Genomic DNA, 17,649 nt, shown 5'->3' with positions numbered 1-17,649 from the left:
AGAACATCTTCAAACTCTGGTCAGAAAAAATAATTCAGAAGGACGGACAGGTTTCATGCCCTGAAATCAGCTTGGAAGAGCAGATTTTCCACAGACAGTCTCTCTTATTTGGTGGATATGGGTTAGTGCATCAGCGACTTGATAGGGATACTGCGAAATGCAAATGTTTCAATTATTAGGAGCGTACAGACACTCTTCGGATCGAAACTCGTGGTCCTCCCGGTATCCTAGTTTTGGGGACATTCCAATGACGTCATTTGACACTGATGGCTTAGTGATGTCAAACATCTCAGGCCCCATCTACATGAATCCGGATACTTTTGAAACCGCATACCTTTTTATACGAATCGGCCCTCCGACCATACGGAACCAGTAAATCCGCTGACCAAAACCGCATATTTTTGAAACCGCTCTCCAGAATGGATTTTTTTGGGTCCGACGGGTTTTTCTGAAACCAGATATTTTTGAAGCCAACAACATCATAAACTCTGGTCCAGTCTTAAATGAAAACTTTCAAGTTCAAAATGGCAGACAACAATTACCCATTTCAAATTAAAAAAGACTTATTCTTATCCAGATGCTGGAATCTTTTAGTTCGGGGGGAAGGCGTGTAAAGCGTCTTCGTTCTGAACCTCCTAAAAGACGTTTTTGGGTTCGTCCAGCGCAAAGAAGTGCCTGGTGGGACAACGTACAGGCAGCCCTGACCATTGCGCTAGATATAGCTACAACTAGAAGTAATCAGGGATTAATAAGTGCGCTCGAACATTGGTCATTGGTCGATTACACATGCCATATTCTCTTCTTTGTAGATAGAATAACGCACTTTCTGTACGTTTTTTGATAGTTGTAATAGACCTATTAAAAAAACATTGCATTTACTTCCAATAAGGATTGAGTTTAAACTTACTGAGCGCAGACGAAGAATATAATTCTACCTGGAGTTTTGAAAACCGGGTTGCCTGAAATCTTTAGTCAAGTCCAGCACATTGCAGGCAATCTTTCAAAACTTATTTTGCTTAAAGCCGTGATGCTTTTAATTTAATGTAAAACTAAAAATCTCCCTCTTCAGGACTAACCACCCTCAGCTCTTAACCATGGGCTCCAAATAACTTCCTGGAATTGAAAGAAATCAGTGGAAATTCTAGCCAGCTAACTTTTTTTGAGGGGGGCTTCCGTCAAGCTAAGTGTCCTGTTGTTGTAAAGACACAGGGCTATCATCTGGTATGCATTTGGGGTAGCCTGATTAAATTCCAGGGGGTTGGGGTTGTTCTAAAGACAACGCTTTGGGCTAAAGTGCGGCTTTGCTGAGTTTTTGTACCGGGGCTCACCCCTGTCTTTCTAAGCTCAGTGTCTCCCTCAAATTGAAGCGGGTTTGTGTCTGGCTGGGTGTCATGTTGTTGTGCAGACACGGGACTATGATCTGGTATGCATTTGCAGTAACCTGGTTAAATTTCAGGGGGTGGGGTTGTTGTAAAGTTTGATGTGTTTTCACACTATTATGCAGCTTATTTGTGCTGTTTGCATGCAAGGAATGACCCACTCTGTTGATAATGTTTCAAGTCAGCCATCAGTTAAATTGGTGGTCGTAGGACTTGGTTTTGTTGGGCAGTGTTGGTTTAGATTGTTTTCGGGAGACCAGTTGCAATGAAAAATGGGGTGAACTGGGGAAATGGCTTTGCAATCAGTGACGCTAACACTAAAAATTGTCCCTTAAAAATGCCTTATTTTCCAAACAAATGAGAAAAGCTTCACTTTTGTTACCTTCAAGACAGACGTTTCTATCAAATGGAAGCTCATGTATTCAAGAATTTCTTTTTGAGGTGATATTTTACTTTTTCAAGTAAGAAGGGGCATTAAATTACCAATCAGTGCAAGAGACTGACATGTTTTAGTAGCCCGGTTTTCAAAAAACCAGGTATAATTATAATTTGTGATGTAAATACTAATTTTTAATTACTTGTAATATTTTAGTATTTAAAAAAAATAATTTACTGTAGAATGATAATAATTATAATAGTTTTGTATTTCTTCCTTTTTTTTGGCTAGGTCCCATGTTTTTCAGCTTTAATTACTACCGTGGATACATAAAGTTTATTGATTGATTGATTGATTGATAGAAATTGAGCAAAACTGCAAGTGGAAGAAAAAACATTCGCGCACATTCTGATCCTTTTAGATGCGCGCCCACCTTGCCCGTGGAGGCTATGAAGTATTTCCGGTAGTTGGACCAACCTAAATAAAATCGAGATTCTTTCTGCTAAATGCTTGTGCCCAGGCTTCTTGCGTTCTGTTTAAGTTGCGTTCTTCCAGCGTCGAACGCAACAGCATTCGAAAATACCGCGAAGTCATAGCGGGGGCTTGGTTTGCGCATGCCTACTAGCTAGTAATTAGCAAATGTAAATCGCAGTAGCGTATTCGTATAGATGAATGAATCCAAACCGGATACACAACACCGAATTCGTGTTGACGCAAATGTCAAGTGTGCGGTTTCATCGTACCCGCATTCGTGTGACCTCCATCGGGTCACACGCTGAATACCAGGAACATAGGAACCCGGCGAAAGTAGATGAAAGCAATGTTTGCAGACTTCTCCAAGCCTTGGAAGTGGGTCCCAGACCCCTTAAGACTCTTTAAAGGGAGTAACGTAAACTGTCCAGTGCAGGGCAATTCATGCCTTTTTGAGTAGAGAGGAGGGGGTCAGCTAAGGCCCAATGTTTCTAACTTAAGTCAACGAGTATCTAGGGTAATAAAGAGGTGCATGGGAACCCGTGGGGAATTCCCCCATCCCCTCCTAGATCCATCTGTTTGAACCAATGGTGTAACCCATGAGGGGTGATGTAACAAAAACACCATACACCCTTTGATCAGTCAACTGGTCATGCTGGTGTTTGACAAGTCAGCGTCACTGACATTAAAACGATAGGCAATAAAACATCCGCTTAATTTCCAGGGCTGTTCCCTCACATAACCTTAGCATTTCTTTGGAGAGGGTTAAGTAACTTAAACTATTGTATGATGCTAAAACGTCTTTCATTTTATAAAAAAGAATTGTTTTATGATACCTCATTTTTTGCGTATGAGTCGTTAAACTGGGCCAATTATTTGAACTGATGGAAATCAAATCGTTTACGACAATAGTCATTGAGTCGTGAGCGTTTGCAGTGATGCGGTTTTGCGGAATTTTTTATTTTAAGTTGGGGTATTGCTGTTTTACAAAACCAAGCGGTTTGCGATATTTAGAAATTTTCGGGTAATTTCAGTGCGGCTTGCGGTTTTCTTACGTTATTCTATGCGGTCTTTACACGGAATTCGGTGCGGTTTTGCAGTATTCGCACGCCCCTTACGCCCCCCCCCATCCCCCCCCCCCTCGTCATGGCATTAGTCTCGTAAAAGCGTGATAAACAAAGAGGAAACTATTCACCATTTCGCATAGACCATAATGCACCTTGTTTAACCCCCCAAAATTTTGCATAACCATTGTCTTAGAAATCTCTTGGGATGACTGTAATACCCAGGAGAGATTGGAAACAATGGTTATGCAAAATTCTGGGGCGTAAACAAGCTGCATTATGGTCCATGTGAAAGTAGTGAATTCGCCATCAATGCTAAAATATATTCCAGTCTGTATTGTGGGACTACACTTTTTTACATCCTTACATTTTTATTATAACCATTTTGCTGGAATAGCTAGAGTATTTTTAAAGTAGACTCGAAATATTTATAAACTGTTTCGTAATTGCTCAAGAAGGCTAGAAGGTAATATTAAATTTATGACGCTTAAGATAAAATCTTATTTTACAACGGCTAACATATAATTAACATTGTGTATTGTTATATTACTGCTTTAAAACTGATAAACTAATTATCTCTTGATAATACGCATATGCATACATTATTTTGAAAAATTTTCAGCCATTATGGTCCATTATGATTATGAGAGGATACCTCTCTTAATAAACATTTTCTTGTCGGAATGAATGTATTTTTGGCCTGTGTATTTTTGGGGGTTTCTGCTTTCCATGATAATTGAAGGAAAATTGTTTTGCGGTCCGCCTTTGGACTCAAAAGCCTCTAAAATTCTGGACAAACGTCCACTGCAATATTCATAATTTTCCTTAATTTATGGATACCCTAATAAAACTGTGCATCACTTTCGAAATCTTCTTGCAGCTCCTCCTCAAACCCCCCCCCCCTCCCCCCGCCACTTATACAATGTTGAAACTTGCGAAAAAATTCTGGATGCAGACGTCCAGCGTTGTTTGTGAGGTTGGGGGGAAGGGGAAGGGGTTGGGCAAGTGTGAATTGACAAAAAGACTCAAAAATGCAAATGTGTCTCAGGACTTTTGTCCATGATTGCAGTATAACTGGACGGCTCCAGTTATCCAAATCCAAGAGTTCATCTCAATTGTAATTTACAGCTATTTCGAGAAAGGTTGTCGGAAAAAGTGCACGCGACAATCCTGAAAGATATTGTGGGTTGTTTTGAGTTCACTGTTCTTCAGAAAAAGAAAGAAATTTGAAACAATGGCACTAGAGGCCATGGCGGTATGCCTGCGAGTGCTTAAGGAAAGCAACAAAAGTAGGTTCGATAGCTACAGTGTAAGGAACAGTGTGTTGATCATATCCCATACTACCTTTCGGGATTGTCCCGTGCAGTTTTTTTCCGACAACCTTTCTCGAAATAGCTGTATACAAGGAACATGCCAAGTCTCGGGCCATTGTGTGTATTCAAGTCAAGCGCTCTAGGGCGGCACGAACGAGATTTACCTCTAAAGACGAACTGGACTGTTTGGATGAATAACTCGGAAGTTTCTTTGTGGACCGTTTTAAAATCAGTCACATTATCCCTACAAAAAGTAATCCTTTAGTTGTTCCCAAGGTATCATGCGATCGAATAATCAGTAAGAAATCGACAGCATGGCTACCAGGAATTTACAAGGAAGAAAATTGTTAAGAAACCTCAAAAACTGCTAGAGTCCAACCCATCAGACCCAGCAAACCTGAAGTAAACGCTAATAATGTCCTTCCACTTGCCGAATGTCGTGTACCATAGGCTCCAGGTAAGTTGTTCCTGGATGTTTTGTGTGGCATCCCAGAATACTTAAAAGGCATCTTTGTATTCTTTGCAATACTTGTGCTGCTAAAGGAGTCTGGGTCAACGAAAGAAAAAAGAACAAAATATTGTTCAGACTTGAATGCTGGCGGCGTAAGATACTTAAGAGCCAATGTCTGTAATTTTCGAGGATCGGTTGACAGTCGTGAATTTTTGAATTTCTTCATATTTTGCCCACATAATCTCTATAGTACACTTATTTCAAAAATCGCATTAAAACTTGTAACGGCTTTTTATTTTTTCCTGAATCGGGCAAAGTTTGCAAAACGCCAAATCGGCGCTCTTTCGAGTATGAAATTAGCGAAAATTAAGCATTTTCTTCGTGCTTGTACATAAAAACGGGATGACATCTCTAAATGAAATCAAGTCACAAGGAAAACACAGACTTGTACTTTATAATTCTGCAATTATCTTTAGATAAGCTGTTTAAATGTGACTGTGTTGGCCGCAAGAAGAAACACGATTTCGGCTCTTTTCAAAAATGGCAAATTTGACCTAACTTCACCATCGAGAAAAACAACTGATACATGGAATTTCAACATGAAACAAACACTATTTTAAAGCATATTCTTTTCTGTTTCTTGTGTTAAAAAAATTTTGGCGGCATTACAAAAGTGCGTCGCTGAGACACCGAAACGTGCAGCGTAGTTTCGCACGTTGGAACGCTGAAAACAAGCTAGCCGCGAATGTAGGCACAAAAATGTTTTTGCTAACTTAGCTTCTTTTACAAGGGGCACATTACGGGAAGCTCTAAAAATCTTTTGAAAAACGCTTTTCAATTTGATGGTTATAAAAAAGGACTAAGTAGATTAACAAAGCATTTAATTGCACGCAAGTAGCTGAAAAAGACAACGCTGTTAAGTTCTCATGGAGTGTAAATATTAACTTCGAGTTTCTGCACCTAAAATAAAGCCGCTAGAAACGGCGTGCTAGCTCTAAATAGGATTCGAGATCTCTAATAATTACTTACCACAGTCGTTTCAACCGCAAGTGGTCGCAGTTTACTGAAATCTTCCGTCGTTTAGCCTCAGACTAAACGCCGTGATGCCTGATGAAAGCCCGTGTGTAATTTGAGTCTGGTCACGCAACTGCACAGACAAGGATAAATCATCGCACGAGTGTACAATTAACACTGTTTTTTTTTTTAGTTTTATATTTTATATTCCCAAAACATGTGGAACTAAACTTGATTTTAGGATGTCACCAGCCGAAACTCAAATAGAGAAAGAAAACAAATAGAGTAAGCCGAGTCTGCAAAACTTTTCACACTAGTTTTTTTTTATTTGCACTTAGCCTTCTGCGCCTTTGCTTGTAATAAACTAATCTTAACCCCGCGTAGCGTATAGACTTCTTTATCGATCACCTCAGTATGAATTGAGGGATTTAGGTACACACGTACGCCATATGCAACATGAGGGTAGAGCAGGGAAATGGAAACGAGTAAAACTGTTTAAAGAAAATTGGCTAATGCTCCGCAAAAGAACATTCCAGAAAAACCACAAATCGAAAATGGACAATGGAAACATTTGATGAGCGAAATACAAGTATTTAACATGTTTAAATTACTGAAAGTAGTATTGCTTTGCTCCTCTGCAGCAAGGGCATCTTCTGGCGAGACCTCAACCTGCTGTTGACGAATTGTACTGATCCCTCGCCCCCCGAACAGAGGCCCTTAAAGGCCAGTCTACACAGTATGGGGTAGACCAGAATGTACGTACTGCTAGCTCCCGCCTGAAAAAAGGTGTAGTCACCTGGCTCTATCCGGCACTTGTTCGCAGGCTAGAAAATAAACCAATTCACCGACAAATTCTTTTTCATAACGTCAAAATCCGTCGCGAAAATGAAAAAAATGCTTTAAAGCGCCTCAGCCATTTTACTTACTATCTTTTAACCAAATACGTTGCGGAGAAAAGAGATAAAAGGCTGAAAACAGCCTTTCATTTCGATTTAAAATTTCAGATGGAGAATGCCCTTTTCCTAGGTCTGCACCTGCAGTGACTTGTGTGCTAAAACTCCTTCGTGGTGGTATCTCTCAGGCAAAAACGACCGCCTAGCGGCGAGGAGCGAGGAGAGAAGTCCGTGGCCATTTTCGAAAAGAAAAAGAAGTGTAAAGGCAGCACCTTCGTCGCTAAGAAAACGTCTGCGTATATAATATTCTTCAGGCCGCACAGAGTCATCAATTAATGTGCCTTTACGGACCCCTTTTGAATGAGCAGCCAGCATGGCCAGTAGGCTGTTCTGAAACGGTACAACGTGCATCGTTCTCCGCCACCCGGAACCAAACATTTAGCGGTGGTGAGGAAAAACTTTTGATTTTATGCGCCAATTTTGTGCATCAAACAAAGTCTGTTAGCTCTAAATGTAGTGATAAAGACATGAAGTTTTGTATGTGTAGAGAACCCAATGCCAACCAACCCACCCACCCATCTCCTCCCCCTTTCCTAAAGTAGACTTTTCATGACGTTAACATAATCACCTGAGACCTCTTGTAAAGTTCACTAAAATGACAGCAAGCACCTTCGTATCCTGTTCACAGACACTCTACTTTTTCATTTGAGATCGTCGATCTATTTTCTCTTTGGAGATCGTCGATTTTACGTATGAAAATAAAAGCCGCGGGGGATTTATTGACCAGTAGAGCAAGGGGCTCTCTCTCGCGCGCTCGCTTCGCTCGCGTGCTCGTCTATTTTCGAAACGAAAGAGGAGTGTAAAAGCTACACATTCGTCGCTCAGAAAACGTCTGCGTATATCATTTTCAGTTCAGGCCATACGCAGTCATCAATCAATGTGCCTTTATGGACCCCTCTATGAGCAGCCAGTAGGTTGATCTAGGACGGTACCACGTGATTTGTTGCACCGCTACCCGGAACCAAACATTTAGAGGTGGTGAGGAAAACTCTTATTTTCATGCGCCAATTTTGTGGATCAAACAAAGATCACCTAACGTAAATGCAGAAAACCTTACTTTTATCATCAGCATGGTAGGGTCGATGTTTGGTTATTGCCCTACATACTCACGTGACTAACAAGTCGGGAGCATACCAAGTGACTCACTACATCTTTTCTATGATCCCAATACGTTCAGCATTACTGGGGCCACAGGCGTCACAAACCAAGTTTGAATATGTGCGAGATGCTATACGAACATACAACAAAGACTTGCACCCTAAAACACTTATACCAGGAATTTCTTTTTCGGCGCGTTAGGGAAAGTTCATTTAATATGACAAGGGGGGGGGATGAAGATATTGAAACTCGAAGCTTGAAATTTTAGCAGCCCCCCTCGCTAGCGGTTCAATTTTTTAGGGGCCCCCTCCTTGGTAGTCGAAAAAATTTCAGAGCCCCCCCCCCCCTCCTCCTTCAATTCCTTTGCTCCCCTGAAAAAAGATCGCTAGACTGTATTAAATATATTTACCGTTATTGTCTTCAATGGTTTATACTATGACAAACTTGAGATACAGTTGTGATACAATTTTCTAAAGCATTTTTGGGATGAACAAGAGTGTAATAATTACTGAGACTACATTTGTTATATCTGTAAGCCACGTGATATAGCTGAGTTGCACAGGTCATTAAATTGTTGAGTTGAAAACCATCCGATCTGTATGATGATGTCATGTGTTGGTTTTGAAGTATACAAATTTTCGGAGCCCCCCCTCCTAGCGCAACAATTTTTTCAGAGCCCCCGCTTCGGGTGTCCAAAAATTTTCGGAGCCCCCTCTCAATATCTTCACCCCCCCCCCCCCCTTGTCATATTAAATTAACTTTCCCTTACGCGTCACGCACTTCCAGAATGTCATCTTCCCTCGTGTTGACAGATTGAAAACATATACAAACTTAACTTCGATTCTGCGGTGATGCAGAATTTAGTTAGCGGTACTGTGACCCCGTCTAGCATTTAAATTCAGGTAAGTAAATAACTTTTCTGATATTAAGGTTTCAATACGATTAAAACTATAGCAAGCGAGGATTTCGACAATATTCCCCTCTACTAACTGTGATTTGAACTGCGTATTCGTCTCTTCATTATGGTTTATCGCAAAAATCAGTTGAAAGGAATCATGTTAAACCGAACAGAAACGCCGAAATATAATCTGAAACCGTTACAACTCTGACTAGGGTTTAAATGTCGAAGTAACTTAGGTTTGCGAAGGATTAATATTCCAAGCGTTGAAACTTGCTTGTTGCACGCGCTTTCCTGGTGTCAAAATACCCTTCAGGTTTTGGTCTCTCGACGGTGTGCATTTGGAATGCCGCCAGAAATATTTTAACACAAACAACAGCAAAGATTATGCTTCAATACAGTTCTTGTTTCATACTGAAATTCTATGTACCAACTGGGTTTTTACGATGGTGAAGTTAGGTCAAATTTGCCATTTTTGAAAAGTGCCGAAACCGTGATTCTTCTTGCGGCCGGTACAGTCACATTTAAACGGTTTATTTAAAGTTAACTGCTGAATTGTAGAGTAAAAATGTGTGTCTGTGTTGTGACTTGATTTCACGTAGAGATATTATTCCGTTTTTATGTACGAGCGCGAAGAAAATGCTCAATTTTCGCTAATTTCATACTCGAAAGAGCGCCGATTTAGAGTTTTTCAAACTTTGCCTGATTCCTGAAAAAATAAAAAGCTATTACAAGTTTTAACGTGATTTTTGAAATTAGTGTACTATAGAGATTATTTGAGCAAAATATGAAGAAATTCAAAAATTCACGACTGTCAACCGATTCTCGAGAATTACAGACATTGGCTCTTAAAAACAATTCAGTTATAACTTATAGCAGAAACTCATAAGGGGTTGAAACGTGTAACTCGCGTTCAATGCTCGTGAATATTCACTTTTACCATATTTGGAAACCAGACAGATATCCATTTTCAACGCAATGGCTGCCGCGCGATCACCATGCAGATGTTTTAAGACAAGAGTTCTGCATTTCAGGCTTAAAAATACACCGTTAAAAGACAAAAAAAGAGAAAGAGAAAGTTCAAAAGAATGCTCAGCGTTCTTTTTGTGGAGGAAGGGAAGCTTTTCATCAAGAAATCGTCCTTCGAGGAATTTAACCTCGTTTTCTTCACGACGGATCTCTAGTCTGTTTTGAAATGCAACCAAGGCAGTGAAGTTTTTGCCGAATTTTCAGGTACATTTTGCACTCTATGGCCAAGACAATTACGTTTTTGAAAGGGAATTTATGTATTTTTAAATGTTTCATAGACGTTTTATAAATTTTTCTCTTCGGCGCTAAAGAAAAATGACAAAATGTGCCCCGATTTGAGATGGATTTTGTGTTGAATTTTGCCATGTGCTCAGCCGATTTCACTTGCGTGAACGGATCCACGATCGAGATAGTGTTTTCCGAATTGCTTTAACAGGGACCGCGCAGAGGGAGGGGCTGGGGGGCTTTAGCCCCCCCACTTTTTTGCAAGAATAAAAATAAATTAAACAGAAAATAATTTAACAAAAGTAACGGAGTGAAAAATAGCAAAAAATCGTTAATTCGAAAGTGACCAGAGTTACTGGCAAAGACAAACGCGCAGATAAATAGACAGAATGAAGCATTAGTCGTTACAATTGTAAAATATTTCTTCGCTTCTAACCTAGCAGAGGTAAACGTCTTTTAAATGGCTTCTTTTCCCTGCGGACCTCTCAGGAAAACGCGTTGTTTCGTAATGGGTCAATTTCGATCCAAAGTAATAACTGGGTTTAGTTTATAAGGCGATTCTCAAACAAATTGTTTATTAGTTTCAACCTTGAGTTTTGGAAGATTATGAAGTTATTGTTTCTCTTGTTATTGTGCGTCCTGATTTTAGCTCGATCAGCGCGAAGTCCGTCTTTTGATGTCAGGCTTCACGGCTCGTTGAGCATTCCAATTGCAAGTTTTGTTGAACGCGCGCGGTCTGTTTATAAAAACATTTTGTCATCGAAAGTACTTAAACCGCAGAATTGTGTATAACTCTGGTCATCAAGGAACATTCAATCCGGCGGTTATTACGAACAAAGAATGCACATGGTACACGGCAACACAAATACGAACGACGAGAGTTCACAACCCCCACTAGTAATGCAAAGAAGAGATCTCTTAAAATTTCTGATTACTTTTCCAAGCAAAATGGAAAACCTTCTTTATCTGGTGAGTAAACTCTGCATAATTTTTGCTACTTTTTTCTGAATCTGTTCTATCATTGAATTTTCATTCACTAAATTATTTTCAGTTACCGTTTTGTTTTGCCGCGTAAATATTTTGAATGAATAATTAAACAATTATTGAACTCGGCTTTCGTATGATATGAAGATATACAGATCTCGGAGGGTGTTATCCACCGAGCTCAAGCCTTTGGCTTTGGCGGATAACCCCCTCGATCTGCATAACTCTTCATATCATACTCAGCCTCGTGCAATAATTGCTCAGTAATTATACAGCCTTGAGTTCAAGGCAGCTCAAGCAAAATCCTTAGATTTCTGGCTTATTTATAGTAATTAAAGGTTGATATCAGTAGTATAACATAACAATCTATGATATTTCAATTTAGTGATGGTGAATTTTCAGACCCGATAGCAACATCACTGAAGATGTGGAAAAAAATCAATAGTTTTATCGTTATTCGCATTCTCCGTCACTTTAGAGAAATTGAATAGAAATCCACAAGCATGCCCCCCCCCCGTCCCCCGCCCCCCAAATTTTCTTTCACGCATTCTTCTTTAGCCCCCCCACTCGAAAACTTGCTGCGCGGTCCCTGTTTAAAGGATTAACTTTTTGGATTTTGAATAAAAATTTTCAAGAAACGGCTTCTCTGTCTATTGTTTTGAGTTTGTTCATTTATAAAATTAGCTCAAAACGCGATCGTGACTACAACATCCAAGCTGAATTTAAGCTTAAATGCTTCTCGCATTCATTACACGCATCACTTTTTGCGAAGACGCCAGGTTCAGGTTTTGGACACTTTTCTATACGCAGCTAATCAATTTTATTCGAAAATATTTTTTACTGTTCATTCTAGACTTTTAATATAAGAATTTTGAAAGCCTATTTGCATTATAAGTTTACTGTGCAGAGGGTCAACGAGGCATCGTTTTTTGAAGTGACAACTTCAAGAAGTTGCGAGGACGTCAAAGGGTTTCATAATGTTACGTGTGGCCCGGGTGGTAAGGCAACAATATCCTGCTCAGTGTTTCGGTAAGATTCCTGGTTTCAACCTTTGAAAGCTTTCTCGGCTTTCGGGAGTTTTCCCCGGTTTGTCGGCCATTTTTTAAGCGGGCGCGGGAACCTGAAGTAAATTTACGTCACGTTGTTTACGAAGTTTGATTGGTCAGTTATCTCTTCTTCTCGTTCCAAATATGGTACTTTCTGAATGAATAATCACGAGCATCGGACAAAGCAAACATCTGAGAGTTACACGTTTCAACCCCTTACGTGTTTCTGCTTATAGCTAATTAACTGGACCGATTACGTTTATATAGAAATTGATTGGAATGACCGATAAGCTAATAACAAAACTAACTAGAACATGTTTTCGAACTACGAACAATAATTATGTTCGTTTCCTTATCCAATTTGAAAATTCGAAAATTGTGTCCTCTTTTTCATGCAATGTACTATCGAGATTATTTTGTCTTTAACGGAAGGGTTTATATAGATCTCCTAAGTCTGATCCCGGGAAAAATCTACATTTTGGACGTAGTTCTATTTGTTTTTCTTCAGAAACAGGCCTCGTTAGAGTTTTCACCAGGCACCCGTCCTCATGAGATCTTGGGTTAAGCTAACATGCGAAAAAATTCTGCTGTGTTAAATTTACCCCAAGGATAGTTTAGCAGATAGATTTGCTTTCTTTAGAGGCATATTCATAACCAATCATATAACTAAGGGTGAGAAGAATAGAATAATTCCCGCAATTTAGTCTTTCTAAGCTCGCACATTAAGAAGTAAACATTTACCCACGATCTGTGAAATAAGCTAGTAGACTGACCTTTTGGAATCACGGCACTGATTTTTATCGAGTAGAACTGAGCAGTACGTTCACTAGCCATTCTGCCCTTTAATTTAGGGAATATCTGACAATGTAATTGTAACCCACGGTCTTCTTTCCTAACTTTCGTCAATTCCAGTGTCGCTCCTTTAATCCTAAACCTTGATTGGCAGGTACTGTTACAGCAATTGTCGAACACGCATAACTCAGAGTTACAATATGCAATCTTCCTCTTTTCTCCATCGAGTTTGATCCAATACCACCACATATCTTGAATGCTACCAATCGATGCCGTTTCTTCTTCAAGAGCCTCGTTGAGGTTAACGTCTTGGTTGGCAAATAAAGTCAGGCCTAAAAAGGGATGAACGAAAATTATACCTTAATCAATGTACGGACACACTCATTCATTTTAACAGCCTTTGACGTTGACGTTTGGCACATTTAGCGGGGAGGTCATTGGTTCCCTTTTTTGTCTGAAATTTTGATTTTAAAATGTTTAAACAGTACACAATGGCGAGTGTACTTTTTATATGATACTTTGGGAGATTGCTTAAAAAGCTACTATAGGTTGTCGCTGACCCTTCTAACGTACGTGGCGGGTGTTTGAAGGCGAAGAGATAGGGGAATGAAGACGCGCAAGCTGTATACTCTCTTTCCCTTCAAACGCCTACCAAGCAGGCTGTGACAATGCCGTGCGCCCAAAACGCAAACTAGGAAATATTTGGCATCCATCTGTAGGAGTACGTTACCTGCGTGACAGGCTTTTGAAGGGGAAGGGAAAAGGGGAATAAAGGCGCCCGAGAACGTGATGAGGGCGGATGTCCTTTTGTGCGAAAATTAGAAGAAGCTGTGCAACGTAAATAATCGAGTGAATGTCAAAGTTTTTGAAAATGCGCGTTGAAAAAAGGAGGAAAGCTATACATTTCGAGGTTGCTCCCTCTTTGTCAGTGGTTTAAGGCGAAAACGAAGAGGAGATGGCACCCTCGAAATGTCTGGTTTTCCTTCTTTTTCAACGCGTATTTTGGATAACTTTGGCAAGCATCTGTAGGAGTTCAAACTTCTTCGTACCCGAATTCGAGACAAGTATTGTAAATTACGGGCCGAGTTCATTGATTGCGCTTGGGCTATAAATCTTAGCGGAAAAACGAGAGTACAGCGCGCGTACTAACTGAGAGATATAATAAAAAGAATACTGACAAAAATAAACACAAATATTGTAATCGTTCAAATTCTACTCACAATGAACGGAGGAGGAAACATTCACTTGATAAACAAGTGGGTCTTTGTTCTGTTTTCTTTGTACAGAGCATGTAAAAGTAAGTATGTCGTTCTTGATCAGCTGCTCCACGTACAATGTCCCATTTACAGGAGCATTCCTGATCGTGATACGTTTTTCAAGGTTTCCCAGGGAATTATATGTGGCACAGCTGAGATTTTCGTCGCAATAACCCAGTTTTCGCTCAGAATCAAATTTGTCACGAGGGTCGGCGACTTTCCAGATGAGTTCTCTGTAATCTCCGCTCTTGATGGCTTGCTCAAGAGGAGGACAATACAATTCGACTATTTCTTTTGGGCAAACATTCATGTCTTCAGCTCGAGCACCTAAAAATAAAGAAGTCAGGAGAAAGGGGATAATTTGCAAATAAAAGATAACTCGACAGAGGTAACTGTAGTGTAATGTGGTATACAGATGTAATTCTTCGTATAATTAAAGAAAATATACCAGGAGAATACATACATACATACATACATACATACATACATACATGCATACATACATTTTTATTGTGTTTTGAGGTAAAAGTACAATTATAACATGCCCACCGGTAGCTAAGCTATTCTAGGGGGTCATGTTTAAAGGAAATAAATACAACCAAATACAACTAAAAGTAACAAGAGAACTAAAGAAACTAGAATTGTAGAGAACTTGCTTGGAAAGGGAAAAATATGTTTGGGTTGCACTTTAAATAGGAGCTATTTTGTCTTCCGTTAAACTTTATATTCAAACCTGTCATTTCGCTCAAATTCATTCATTTACCGCTGGCATGCAATTGTCAATTGAAAATTAAGAATTAAGGCTAATTGTACTTCCTGTATTGCCTTACATTTTTACAAGCCTTACTAACAGTCTTTGAAAGGTGGCATCGTTTTCATCTTTCGTGATGTTATATCGCGATGTGTAGCAGCAAATTCTACCATTTTAGCACTTTGGAAAAATTATAAATATTAGGCTGATGGGCGGTTGAGGTATGTCTCAGTATGTAGTATACGTAAACACAATAATATTATAGGTGACGAATTACTCCTTAATTTTGGCGCGAAATTTCAGCGTTAATTTGTAATTTCACATGTGAAATTACAAAATTGCCATAGCAACCTTCCGTACTTCTCAGTGTCAAGATGGCGACGAAGTTTTAAAATGCAGTGAATGTAGATGTCAGGGCACAAAAAGACGCTTTAGAAAACCGGAACACACGAAAGAGCACATCAAGAAGGATTCTAACAGGTATTCTGTCGAAAAACTCTGAACTTAAGCCAAATTTAAGCTTTAAACGTTCGAGAGAGTGCAGGAGCTCTCGATCGATACGATCCAGGATAAACATGTCAAAAATCCAAGATTGCTAACGTAATTCGTCACCCATGATATTAATAGGTAATCAAATGGTATACTCGTAAAATTAGGGAATAATTTCACTTGCGTTTTGTCCAAATCCCAATAATTTCCCTCGCCTAAAGGCTCGGGAAATTATAAGGATTTGGACAAAACGCGCGTGAAATTATTCCCTAATTTCACTCGTCACCATTTGATTACACATACTAATACCACATGGAAAGTACTTGTACGGTATTCACGCCCTCGTTGTTTCTGTCACAACTCGAGCGTAAATACCATACCCGCGCACTTCCCTGGTTGAAGTATGTTATTAATTTATTTTGAGTCTTCAACCAATCTTGAATCAAAAACTGTTTGTTTAATGTTACAACAAATATTCTTTATGCTCCCTCGCTTTGGAAGTTCATCACACCGGATTGCTTTGTATTCAGTATGATAAAACAGGATTACTTTGTTTTGCAACGTGCTTGCAGAGTGAAGAGATGTACATGTCCTACTCTTTTTTCAAGCGTTAATCACCAATTGGCATCTTGTTTTTTTTTTTCTTTTAAAGAATTCCCTAAATTTAAGGCTTTTTAAAAGGGAGTTTTAGTTTTCTTTGGGCTGTGAGCGTCTTCGATTTGAGACAGATGTTCGTTGATAACAGTGATTGAGTCGAAATTGTTAAAAAAAGTCAATAGTAAATAACACCAGAAACTCACCTAATCAAAGAATTGCTAAAGAGATCTGATGAAATTTAATGAGAGATGTTTATCATCTGAAATAACGATTTCATTCTTCTCCTGTCAAATCACTGAATGCTAGATATTTAAATAGGGAAATTTTGGATTGACCTCTAATTCTGGCGTAATATTTGTTTTAGACTGTTAGTATAACAGGGTTTTTTTTAGTTCTTATTTGGAATGAAAGTTTGCCGATTCTATTTATTAAGATAAATTGTGATAAAACATTTTCACCATTATCTCATTTATTTTCACGAAAGAAGGCAATCGCTCTAAACTCAGTGAGTACCAAAAGATTAGATTGCATCTGTATAGCATTTAAATGTCGCGTTTCCTTTCTTTAATAGGTGTTCTTGTGAGGACTGCTTAGTTATCCGGCAGGACGTTCCATAATGCAGTTATTTTGTAGGGCCCTGTTTTCTACAGCAATCAGCCGTTTTTAAGCGCGTTTTGATGCGCGATTCCCGGTGTAGCAGATCTTATTTACCTTAGATAACTTCTTCAAGTATCAAACGTCGATGTTTTAGAAACTGAAACAACTGGTTGAATTCCATTTGTGCCACAAAAACAAACGCCTTATTTGTAAACACGTAATAGCAATCGGATGTCCTTACCTTTTAAAGTGACGGTGAGTAGTGTAAGTGCGAACTGAAATGTCTTAGCTGTCGACATATTGTGTAGATATCGGTAAAAAAAGACTTTGGTTATTATCGCAGGACGAACTGTAATACGTTGTACGCACTTAAGATAACTTCCGTGTATCGTCTCACCAACGGTACCGCTTATATAGCTCAGATGATCCAACAGCTAATTAATATTTACATTTGGTGCGACTTCCCTTACTTTGGCAAGGCAGGGAGAGTCCCTTGCGTGAGAAAACAGCCGATATTTCACCCACGCAACCAGTGATGTCCCAGTCTTTCCGTCATATCATCAGAATGTATGCCCGTTGTTGATGTCGCAAAATATCAGCTGTTTTCTCAGTCTTTACAGTCGCCTTGAATATTTCTACCTTGGTTGATCACTAAAAAATGCGTTTATGCAACCGGGTAGCTCGTAAACTTATTAATACAGAAGGGTGTATTGACATTGGGAAATTCAGTCCGGGACTTTGAACGATTCTTACGGAAAAATCGATACCCCTGGGAATGTACCCCGGGGAACGTACCAACAGCAAAATGAAATGGAAAGTTCATTAAGGGCATTTACTGCAAATCAAAGAAAAATATGCTGACAAAT

At 39.4% G+C, this 17,649-nt stretch overlaps 1 protein-coding gene across 1 annotated transcript; it reads right to left on the bottom strand.

Moving 5' to 3' along the window:
* Positions 1-4,382: 4,382 nt before the first annotated feature.
* Positions 4,383-14,670, bottom strand: LOC140935438 (uncharacterized). Its single transcript, XM_073384987.1, has 3 exons — positions 14,314-14,670; positions 13,075-13,425; positions 4,383-5,150 (listed from the first exon to the last, which is right to left on the bottom strand). Exons 1-3 carry the CDS (start codon positions 14,657-14,659, stop codon positions 4,951-4,953), a joined length of 897 nt encoding a protein of 298 aa, XP_073241088.1. The 5' UTR covers positions 14,660-14,670; the 3' UTR covers positions 4,383-4,950.
* Between the last annotated feature and the right edge of the window lie 2,979 nt (positions 14,671-17,649).

This window comes from Porites lutea, chromosome 4 (assembly GCF_958299795.1).
Source record: "Porites lutea chromosome 4, jaPorLute2.1, whole genome shotgun sequence".
Taxonomy (NCBI): Eukaryota; Metazoa; Cnidaria; class Anthozoa; order Scleractinia; family Poritidae; genus Porites; species Porites lutea.
The sequence above is the reverse complement of the archived record's forward strand: the minus strand, read 5'-3'. Positions and strand labels throughout refer to the sequence as shown.